This window comes from Capsaspora owczarzaki (genome assembly GCF_000151315.2).
Source record: "Capsaspora owczarzaki ATCC 30864 unplaced genomic scaffold supercont2.19, whole genome shotgun sequence".
NCBI lineage: Eukaryota > Filasterea > Ministeriida > Capsasporidae > Capsaspora > Capsaspora owczarzaki.
The window spans coordinates 1,599-12,997 of NW_011887310.1; the positions used below are offsets into that span (position 1 = coordinate 1,599).

Sequence of the window (11,399 nt, forward strand, 5' to 3'; positions counted from 1 at the left end):
ATCAAAAAAATCACACAGCCGACGGAAAACACGCCTGCACCAGACACTCTAAACTGCTTTCGCCTGGATCTGCTCTCTGGATGGAGCTACACGAACGCTCGTTGCAGTGTTCGAATGTACACACGCAGGACAATACACTGTCAAAGGCACAGAGCCCAGGGACGCGTTTTTATCGAGCTCGACGCAACGGGGTAGACCGGTAAAACGGTTTCTTTTTTCACTGTGGAACCCGGTTATTTCACTCATGCATTACACACGTTAGCACTACACCCCAAATATTATGTCATGGCACACGACTCTAGGCCTTCGAAAGCGAAATTCAAGTCGGCCCAAGAAGCAGCCAACAATGAAAGCTTGTTTATTGGCGCACACTGCTCGCTCGGTGTAACCTTTGACTTTGTTTCCATTGTAAAAATATATTTACAAGGGATCCGAACCAGGCAACGACTAACTACCGCGGATTTGCCAGTGATACGATCAAGGAAAGTGACCGATTTGCGCTCACTCATTTTTTTATGTCTCAAGCTTGGCGTTCCTTTGAGCGGTGCATCTGCAGCCAGTGCGGAGACGACTTTCACAAAGATCCATGTACTTCGGTACACGTATGGATGACAGATGAAGCGAGAAGTCGCCATCGCCAGAGCAATCAGCCGAACACGGGAGTCTGCCCATGTCATTACTGCACCGTGTCGGCCATCAAGCAGTTCGCTTTTGGCAACGGCCCTTTCAAGCAAGTTAACCGGTCAACTTTCTACAACCACACCAAAACACGTCCATATGCAACCGTCGCTTCTGTCCTCGAGGAATTCCCCGCGATGCAACAGCGCTTCGAGGCGCACTTTGGAGTGGGGCAAACTGTTCCCATAGAGGTAGATCCTGCTCTCTCGGGTCCGCCACCGCTCGTATCCGAGCCAGCTGCCATGGAAGTGGATGACTACGGTGATGACTCTGGCGACATTTCTCGAGACTCAATGGTAAGGGTTGCCGCGAAGCTCGCAACGAGCGGTGCGAGCACAAACAGTCATCACTCATCCTTCTGTTCTTCTGTTCTTAGGATGTCGAACGCGACAATGACAATGATTACGAAACGGAAGGCGAAGCTAACGAAGCTGACGTTACTGAGAACGATGCCACGAACAACGCCACGAGCGAGCCGACTGCACCACCGGCAGCGCCCGAACCCGAACCACAACCGACAAGCCCTAACGATCGCCTGGCTGCTGCATACCGGCTTCTTATCCAGTCTCTGCATAGCATCAAAGATAAAGTCACAAAAGTTGTCTTCATCAACATAAACGCCTGGAATCCATCAACTGGCCTTCCTTTGTTATGCGGAAGCCTCGACAGTGCACTGTCTACCACAAGTCGTACAATGCCGAGGAGATGCTCAACTTCGTCCTGGTTTGCGGCAAGCACATCTTTCTGGGATTGGTGACCAAGAGCGTGCAAAACATCTGGTGGAACTTTTCAGAAATGACGCGAATCGCCATGTCCAAGGTGGTTCAGGTCGACAACGACTCGATTACCTCGCTCGCGAAACTGTCAAACGAGACCATCAAGAGCGTTGCTGCAGTCTTTGGGACTTGTCATGTGCCCATTACTACCCACCATCTGTCCCATCTGGCCTGGGCTTGCCAGCAACACGGCCCGCCTGCACATGTATCGACATTTCCGTTCGAGCGCGCAATCAACCGCTACGGCCGCCTCATCCGTCCTGGTCCACATGATGACATTGTTCCAAGACTGGTAGCCAGAATAGTCAAGCACGTCGACGATGTGGTTCCCTACGTTGCTGGTCGCGAGTTTGGCGTGCTGACTCGCTGTCCTGTTACTCCAGAGAAGGTCGATAACATCGTGACCAGTGTGCTCACACGCGAGAATAGAGGTTCGCCTGTTACGGTCTTCACAGCGGCCCTGCGGAGGGCGCAACTCCAGGGACAAGTTCACGCGTTCAAAACGTTGAAGATGTCATTGTGGGGCTCGCGATCTGTTTCGCTCGCCAAGGTCGGCTGCGAGGCCGTTCTTCAGATTGGGCCCGTGTTTGCCAAGCCAGCCATGTTTTGGCGTGTCGAGCAAACGATCTACGTTGAGATTGAAGTGTACTACCGGCCGACCGGTTTCGAGTATGGCAGAAATCCCGTTTACACGTCACGGACCCCCCACACCCACGAAATCGCGCTTCTCGAACCATTTGGCTGCAGCGGCTACTGTCACGCATTAACACCCGACCAACTCGAGGGGCTGAGGCAGACATTCCCACTGGAAGACCGTCCGTCAAGCTTAAATGAAAACCTATTCATCTTCGTTCCATGGCATTTGAATATGCGTGACTAATAGGTGTTCATTGTTGAGTGTATTTGTCTATATTCTAATAGAATGAGAGCTATATCCTGAGTGGAGATGCGGTGCAATTGGTGCAATCGGTGCAGTCATTTGGCTGGCGGGGCTCGACAGCGCTCCTGCGTCTATCCGACCGTCCCCGTCCGCCCTCGCCTCGAAAACAAGGTTTCCAGACCCGTGTCACATCATCCGACATGTAAAGGCGCGAGCTGAGCTTGCCTGGAGCGCAGGAGCATGGTTGTGCTGATCCCAATGGTCCGCCAGCCAATCCAGCCTCATCGTCGGTTTGCGGTCCAGCACGGTCCCTGCTGTCCGAATTCAACAACAGTGCACTACAATCGACACATATATCACAGTGCAAGTGAAAAAAGCGAGCCAAACTGACGAATTCGAGTCTCAAGACGATGAGGGGAAAACGAGCGAAAAAACTGGACTGACCGGAATCCGGTAAAATTTTCCACTGTGCTTGTTGTTGATGTGTTTTTGATTGTTTTTCTAGTTTGTATGGTTGCTGGTTTGTTGTTTCCTTTGATTTTTCAATTTTTTTCGATTTCGCCCCATTCTTCGTCCGCGCATGACTTTTGCTGCTGGACGAGTTGCGAGTTATTTGTTTTTATTCTTCTTCGACATGACACCTCGTTTGTTTTCTATATTGTCCAATTTCTGCTGTAGTCGTTTGCTCTCAACCCGAACACTTTGGTTTGGCGCTTTTCGTTTGATTCTTCTTTGTTGCGTTGGTGGTCCAAGCGCAGCTCGAACGACTTTTTTCCCAGGAACGCTTCACTTCCTTTGTTCGTTTGCTTCTCGTACGCTGTTTTCGTGTTTGCGCATGCTCCATGCATTTTGCGTTCCTTGTCACGCGAGTGTCACAATGCTCCCATAGTTCTTTAACGTTTTCACTTTATTCAAACATTTGCTTATTCATCGTCCGCTGGCGACTTTACATCGATCCAATCTTCTCTGTCTGCAATTCCGAGCAGAAGCTTCTGTAGCTCCTGCTCCTTCGCAGCGCGCAGTTGCCTTTCGTCAGCGAGCTCCTGATCCTTCACCGCGAGCTCCTGCTCCTTCATCGCGAGCTTCTGCCGTTCGTCAGCGAGCTCATGATTTTTGGCCGCGAGCTTCTGCCGTTCGTCAGCGAGCTCTTGATCTTTGGCAGCCAACTCGGAGCGCAATTGCTGATTTTCAGTTGCAAGAGTGACGGGACTCTGAGGCTCAATGCTTGCGGCTGTCGCGGCATTCAGCGCCGACGTGGCGGGCGACGGCTCTTTCTTGGGTTGGACTCTGTTCAACAATAGTTTCAGCCAATGCATCTAACCGTTGTGTTGCGCATTTTTCTTCTTGCGAATACTCAGAGTCTTACCTCATGTTCTTCCAGGTAGTGCCTTTATTGCCCGTTTGTGTCAGTGCATCGATTGCACCTCGGGACAAGAAGTTCCCGTCCAGGCTGTTGTCGGATGATTCATAGCATGAGTCTCGTGACCGTCCGAGCATTTTACGCAATCAATCTTTACTCAAGCGTCTTCAGTGTCTTGTTCACTTTGAGTGCCTGAACAATCGATGGAACTGCGGCATCGCCTATTTCATTGTGCCACAGACTGTCCGTCCCGTCCCATCAGTGAGCCACTCTTGCTGTCTCTCTCCTGTAGTCACCCACGCGCGCTTTAGTGGCAGTGTATTGCCGTACCGGAGGTGAGTAAGCGTTGTGTTCACTTTGAGTGCCTCGGCAATCGCTTGCGCTCCGGCATCACCAATCTGATTGCCGCTCAGACTGCTCATACCCTCCAGCAGTCAGTACACACAATACCTTGCTGAGTCACCCACTCACATGCATCAGTCAAATCGAGATGCCTTACACGAGAAAAGCCAGCTTAGTGTTCACTTTGAGTGCCTCAGCCATCGCTTGAGCGCCGGCATCGCCAATGTGATTCCAGCCGAGACTGCCCATCCGCTCCACTCTTAGTGCCTTTTGCTGAATAGTCTCCCACTCCAGTAAATCCGTCCGACTGAGATGCCTTACTCGAGAAAAGTCAGCCTGGTGTTCACTTTGAGTGTCTCAGCAACCGCGCGCGCTCCAACTTCGCGAATCTGATTGAAGAGCAAACTGTCCGTACAATCCATAGATAAGCTCTCTGAATGCTCTGCTGGATCACAAGCACAAACACACATGACTTACTGGATCATGGTCACTGTCGTGTTCACCTTGAGTGCCTCAGCAATCGCCAGTGCTTCAGCGTCGCCAATCTCTCTGTCGGACAGACTGTTCCCTCATTTCGTCAGTGCACCCACTGCCACATTCATTCCAATAAACTTGGCTTCGTACATGACTGTGTCGGGCTCACTCGAGACTTCGTCATACAGCTCGCGCTGCGTCTGATTCATTTTCGCATACATCAGCATTCGAAGTGTGGTCAATCAACACAGCGAAAAACAGAGACTGCCTTCCGAACAGACGTACTATCACCCAAAAACAGATTTTTACATCGCGTTGTTTTCCCACTCCTCACCCCGCCCTGCGACCGTTTTGACCACAAATCTCCCTTTTCCCTCTCTACTGCATGTATATATGTACCTTCTATGTGTTTAGAGTGAGAGGAGCGGAGGGGTGATGACTGGTACGACGGGGGAAGGAGAAAGGATGCAAAAAGGGACAAAACGCGATCGTCCAAAAAAGGGACTTTTTGGCGTTCTTTTTTCAACTTTCACAAACACAACACCATACGGACGCATGAGCCCCACCAAACCATTTCAATACTTGGTATAACCACCATGGGCATCCAAAACTGCTTTGATGCGGCGCGGCATGGATGAAATGAGCGAGGTGCAGACCTCGACGGTGAGGACCTTGTGGTAGACCTCTTGGAAGCGCTCCCAGAGCATGTCTTGGTTTGTGATCTCCCGCTGCTTGTACACAGCGTTCTTGACCATGTTCCACGCATGCTCGATGGGGTTGAGGTCGGGGGAGTTCGCAGGCCACTCCAAGAGGGTGAGGTTCTGGTTGTTGAACCATTTCATCACGTCCTTCCGCTTGTGACAGGGCGCGTTGTCCTGCATGAAAATCAGGTTTGGGTCGTTTCCCCAAGCGGCCAGACTGTCTTTCAACTCCTCATTCAGAACGGAGAGGTAGACGTCGCCGTTCATGCGGTCGCCGAGCTCGGAGAAGAAGGAGATGCCGTAACGCGAAATCGCTCCCCACACATTGATGTGCCCTCCTCCGAACTTGACAGTGCCCTGGACCGACCTGTCGTCGAGCGGTGCACCCACACACGCCACAAACAGACAGAGTTGTTGTTCCTGTACAGGTAGAGAGCGGTCTCGTCGGAAAAAACGACGTTCAACCAGGCCTCTACGGTCCAATTGGCGTGAGCGGGCGAAAGCCAGTCGGGCGTTTTTATGGCGCTGCAGCAGCCTCGCCTTTTTGACCTTCGCCGCACAAAAGAGACCCTCCCGCCGCAGCCCGTTCCTGATCGTATCTGTAGTGACATCACAGAGCTTCCATTTGCGCATGGTGGCGGCGACTTCGGTAGCTGTCTGCGACTCTCCGGTCTTAATCTGCTGCACGATGTTTACGGCGGCAGTCGAAGAAACCTTGGTCGGACGTCCAGATCGCGGCGAATCCTGCGTCCCGCCCCTCGCCGAGTAGCGTACATGGATTGCACGCACTGTGTGCCAAAGGAGACCGAGTTGGTCGGCGATCTGGCGGTAGGAGAGGCCGGCTTTGTGCAGCTCCAACACGTTCGACCGAATGACCTCCCTACTCGGCTTGATGACAGTGGGCTTCGGCGGCGATGGTGGGGATACATTGCCGCGTGTGACTCGCTTCACGGACGAAGACGGCGGGGACGAGGCACGAGTAGAACGAGCCATGGGGGCGTCGGACTGTGGAAATGAGAGAAAAAGGCGGGAAAAATTCAATCCAAAGCGCGCGCTTTGTTTCGATGTTGTTCCGCATCCACGCGGTCCCCACACGCACACTTCTCTTCCCGTCCCCGCTCCTCATCATTTTCCGATGTAGGGTACACCGACGCACACCCCACATGTGAAATAGGGCGAACTACCCGTCGTCACACGGAGATGGAGACTGAATTAACCAAAACAAATCGCGATGTAAAAAACTTTTTTGGGTGATAGTAACAAGTTGCACAACAACAAGAACACGAGCTCCACTTGATGTGCTTTCAAAGCATCGCACCAATTTCGCGGCTGCTCGTCCCGCCATCAATGCTCTTCATGGCTTTGACAAGCTGAGAAAAGCTCGGTCGGTATTCCGGGGTAATGTTCCAGCAACTCATCATCATGTTGTAGAGCTCTGGCATGCAACTTTCTGGCTGGGGCAGACGACCACCAGCCTGCACATGAGCCAGCGTATCCATGCCGTTCATCTCACCGTACGGCCTTGCGCCGTAACTAGAGCATTCCCCTACCAACAAGCACCAACGCAAGTGAGATGCAAGCACATAGTTCACGAGCAAATGGCACGCTCTACTCACAGGCTGTCACACCAAACGACCAAACATCGGACATGGTCGAGAACTTTCGGAAATTCAGTGTTTCCGGTGCCATCCACTACAAATGCAAAGTTCAACAAAATCAGCGTCAGGCCAGCAAACAGCAACCTCGTTCACACCCTCAACTAACCTTCACGGGAAGTTTGCCACGCGTTTGCATTCGATAATAATCGTTCTCGTCGGCCAGCTCGCGAGAAAGCCCAAAATCAGCAATCTTGACCACCATTCCTTGTCCTACGAGACAATTGCGCGCGGCGAGATCACGATGCACAAAGTGGAGCGTACCCAGATACTCCATGCCAAGTGCAATCTGGCGAATGGCATGGATCTGCTCGTTCTGTGTCCACTCGAACGACTGCTTTTTGGACTTTTGCAGCAGCGTCCGCAAGTCGCCGTACTGCACGAATTCAAGCAGAACGAGGTGCGGCTCTGACTCGACAAGAGCCGCGAGCAGGCGCACGACATTCGGATGCACAAATGGCGCCATCAACTTGGCCTCGCTCTCAAAGTCCTTGCGGGATTTCTCGTCTGCATCAGACTTGAGAGACTTGACGGCAACTTGCACGGATTCGGAAACTGTAGGTCCAAGCAAGGCTTGAGCTCGTGGCGGCAACACGTTGGACGGCACTTGCCCAAGGGATACATCGCCAAAGTTGCCACTAGCAAGGTGCTTCACAATGGTCAAGCCTTCACGAATGCGACGAGAGTTGCTGCCAGCGACATACGCGCTTGCATAATCGTAGACCACCTCTGGAGAGGTACTAGTAGTCGAAATGGCCTGGTAAACAGGCTCTGGCTGTTTTTGACCGACCGCAGCGTAAGCAGCGATGTCCTCGTCTTTGTGAGATCCGATTGCACGGGGCAGAGGAGAGATTGTCATTTCCACAGCCTCTTGATAGATGGGACCAGCAGAGTCCTTTGGTCGTGCAACTGAACGTCGTTGCGAACGCCGGCGTCGCAACACAATGAATACGATTGCAAGCATCGCAATAACTGCAACAGAAGCGACGGCAGCAGCGATGGCAGCAGCTGGAGATGACGATGAGTCTTGCGAGCCGCCTCCACTGCCGTTTTGTGCAATAGAGGACGCAACAGATGCAGCAGACGCCGATGCTGTCGACGCAGTAGATGCCGAAAGCGCCGAGGTGGCGGAAACAAGCGACGCAATCGAGGCAGAGGCGGCTGAGGCAGCGGAAGCAGAAGCGAAGGAAGCAAACGAAGCCGACAGAGCAGATTGAGCAGAGGCGGTCGATGCAGTCGCGCCTGATGCAGCTAAAGCAGAGACGATGGAGGCAATCGATGCGTTGGTGGCGGCCGATGCGAGGCAGTAGCCGACCATCATAACATAGTCATCATAGCACTGAGTGCAGGGATTGGTCGAAGTGCAGGTCAGACAATTGGTTGCACAACACGCACCAGACCCAGCGGCATAGCAGGTGGCACAGGCTGTATCACATTCTGCAATACAACAAGTCAGTGTCATAGTGTCATGCTCACAAACGAATTACAGTCATCTCGAACACTTACTGTAGGGCTGGGATGCACTGCCGTACGTGCTTGGCGGCGCGAGAGTATTCTCACCAAAAGTCAAGTTGTTGGGGCTCAAATATGGAAACGAATACGACAGACTCAAGGCATTTTGCAGGCCCTTGAACAGACCAGGCGGCAAAGTGGTGAAGGGATTGTCGTTCAAAGTCCTGCAAGGACCGCAATGTAAAAGTCAAGTCGATTGTGTGCATTCATGAGAGCTTTGCTTACAAGTAAGTCAGTGCAGTCAAGCCTGTGAATGTGTTTGCAGACAGGCTGCTGATCTGGTTGCTGTGCAGAGCCCTGTAGATGGAATTGCGAACGGGTGAGCCAATTGTGAATGATATTCTTCATGTTGTTGACTGCGTACAATTGCGCCAGCAAACTCAGGTCCGTCAATGAGGCGGATATGCTGGTAATCTGGTTGTTGAACAGATTCCTATGAACAAAAACAACAACAAAGAATCGCAATGGAGTGAGTCGATGATGTGATTCTTCGTGTCCTTGCTCGCTTACAACACGGTCAGCATGGTCAGGCCGGTGAATGCGTCTGCGGGAATACTGGTGATTTGGTTGGCGTCCAGTCGCCTGCAGCAATCGTGTCGCAAAACGAGTGAGCCGTTTGGTGCGACTTTTACGCACTGTGCTGCCAACCTACAGGTAAGTTAGCGCACTCAGGCCTATGAATGCATTTGCAGAAATGCTGGTGATCTGATTGGAGAATAGGTGTCTTCAGAAAGTATCGCCAACGAGTGAGCCGTTTGTGTGACCGAATTCATAGTCTTTGTCTTTGCTTACAATTGTGTCAGCGCAGTCAGACTCGTAAGTGCGGAGACGGGAATGCTGGTGATCTGGCTCTGACCCAAATGTCTACAGACAGAGTCAAACCGAGTGAGATGCGATTTGGGTGATTCTTCATCTGGCCTTGTATGGCTTTGCTGGCTTACAGAAGAGTTAGCGCAGGCAGGCCTGTGAATGCGTTGGCGGAAATGCTGGCGATCTGATTCTGATTCAACCACCTACAAGTTGCGTCGCCAGCGAGTGTGAGCCGGTTGGGTTTGATTCTTTATGCTGTTGCTTGCTTACAATTGTGTCAGCGCCGTCAGGCCTGTAAATGAGTCAGCGGGAATGCTTGTGATCTGGTTGGTGTTCAGAAACCTGTCGACCAGTTGCCAATGAGGAGGGGAATGCTTCAGTTCAAGGTCCATTGAATAGGAACCACTGACAGAATCGTTGTGTTGACTGGAATTCCGCTTGGAATCGTTGGGAGAGATTTGCTACCGCAATTGACAGTCGTTCCCGAGCAAATGCAAACGCCGCCAGTTCCACACGCAAGCGGCACGCATGATCCACTAATCATCAAAAAACCGTCATAGCACTGTGTGCACAAAGACGATGAAGTACAGAACAGACAATTGTTCGGGCAACACGAGCTGGACCCAGCGGCAAAACAGGTGGCGCATGCTGTATCACACTCTGGGGTACAAAAAATGTCAGTGTCATGCTCGCAACAGAATTGCAGTCATTTTGGAACTTTACTGTTTGGAGCGGATACAGTGCCATACGTGCTGGGCGGAGCGACAGTGTTTCCAAAGGTAAAGTTGTTGGGGGCCAGGTATAGGTTCGAAAGCGACAACGCCAAGCCATTTGGCAAGCCCTTGAACAGACCAGGCGGCAAAGTCGTGAGGGGGTTGTCATTCAAAGCCCTGCACGTTCCGCAAAGTCAGAGGCGACTCAAACACAACATGCACCTTGAGCTCTGTGCCTACACTCTAGTCAGCGCAGTCAGGCCGGCGAATGTGTTTGCAGAAATATCGACAACATGGTTGAGATGCAGGTATCTACAGATGGAGTTGCCAACGAGTGAGTTGTTTGCATGTGATCCTTCATGTCGTTGCTTTGCTTACAAGAAATTTAACGCAGTCAGACCGGTGAATGCACTTGCAGAAATGCCAGTCAGCAGGTTCTGATTTAGATATCTACAGATAGTGTCGTAACCGAGTGAGCCATTTGCAGGCGATTTTACATGTCTTGGCATGCTTACAGAGAAGTCAGCGCAGTCAGGCTGGCGAATGTATTTGCGGAAATATCGACAATCTGGTTGGCATGAAGATATCTACGGATGGAGTTGCAAGCGAGTGAGCCATTTTGCGTGTAATTCTGCATAGATTTGCTCGCTTACAAGATAGACAGTGCAGTGAGACCTGTGAATGTGTTGGCGGGAATGCGAGTGATCTGGTTGCCGTTGAGATATCTATCGATAGAGTCGCAAATAGTGAGTCGTTTGCGGGTGATTCTCCTGCCGAGGCGTGCTTACAAGATTTTTAGTGCAGTCAGGTCGGTGAATCCTGACGTGGCAATGCTGGTGATTTGATTGGCTTGCAGATATCTGCAGATGAAGTCCCCCCCCCCGCCCCCCAACGAGTGAGTCAGTCGTGAGTTTCTTCTTTCGTTGCGCGCTTACAATTGCGTCAGCGCAGTCAAGCCCGCGAATGCGCTTGCAGAAATGCTGGTGATCTGGCTGTTGGATAAATCTCTACAGATGGGGTTGCAAACAAGTGAGGCATTGGAGTGTGATTCGCCACCTATTGTGCTTGCTTACAAATCAGTCAGCGCAGTCAGGCCTGTAAATGTGTTTGCAGAAACGCTGGTCATCTGGTTGCCGAAAAGAGATCTATTTCGAAAAAAAAAAAAAAAAAAAAAAAACGAGGTTATTGACCAGTCAGCCGGTTTCGAGTGATCTTCCTGCAATTGCTTTGCTTACAAGATTGTCAGGGAAGTCAGGTCTGCAAGCGCAACAGCGGGAATACTGGTGATCTTGTTGTTGTAGAGATGCCTACAAATAGTGTCGCAAACGAGTGAGCAGTTTATGCGTGAGTCTTCATGGCTTGGCTTACTTACAGGATGGTCAGCGCAGTCAGGCCCGTGAATGCCGACGCAGGAATCCCGGGGATATTGTTTTCGGGCAAAAACCTATCAAACCGGATGCCAAATAAGGAGGGGCGAAGGTTAAATTCAAACAAAACG

The 11,399-nt window shown here is 51.5% G+C and overlaps 2 protein-coding genes across 2 annotated transcripts; both read right to left on the reverse strand.

Moving 5' to 3' along the window:
- Positions 1–5,085: 5,085 nt before the first annotated feature.
- CAOG_09190 (hypothetical protein) lies at positions 5,086–6,204 on the reverse strand (the record flags this gene model as incomplete). The annotated part of the gene is made up of 2 exons (XM_011272605.1): positions 5,086–5,631; positions 5,761–6,204. 2 exons carry the CDS (start codon positions 6,202–6,204, stop codon positions 5,086–5,088), a joined length of 990 nt encoding a protein of 329 aa, XP_011270907.1.
- Positions 6,205–6,437: 233 nt separating this feature from the next.
- Positions 6,438–9,962, reverse strand: CAOG_08241 (tyrosine-protein kinase Src42A). Its single transcript, XM_004342361.2, has 12 exons — positions 9,599–9,962; positions 9,459–9,530; positions 9,320–9,391; positions 9,171–9,242; positions 9,031–9,102; positions 8,889–8,960; positions 8,743–8,811; positions 8,604–8,675; positions 8,373–8,542; positions 6,976–8,303; positions 6,828–6,903; positions 6,438–6,757 (listed from the first exon to the last, which is right to left on the reverse strand). Exons 1-12 carry the CDS (start codon positions 9,730–9,732, stop codon positions 6,516–6,518), a joined length of 2,451 nt encoding a protein of 816 aa, XP_004342410.2. The 5' UTR covers positions 9,733–9,962; the 3' UTR covers positions 6,438–6,515.
- Positions 9,963–11,399: the final 1,437 nt, after the last annotated feature.

Excerpts from the sequence above, each read along its gene's own strand:
- CAOG_08241 (XM_004342361.2), bottom strand. The coding sequence starts at position 9,732 with ATGATTAGTGGATCATGCGTGCCGCTTGCGTGTGGAACTGGCGGCGTT. Across the intron at positions 9,103-9,170 it reads CTGACTGCGCTGACACAATT|ACACCTATTCTCCAATCAGA; the intron begins GTAAGCAAAGAC and ends TACTTTCTGAAG. Across the intron at positions 8,676-8,742 it reads CTGAGTTTGCTGGCGCAATT|GGCTCTGCACAGCAACCAGA; the intron begins GTACGCAGTCAA and ends TTCCATCTACAG.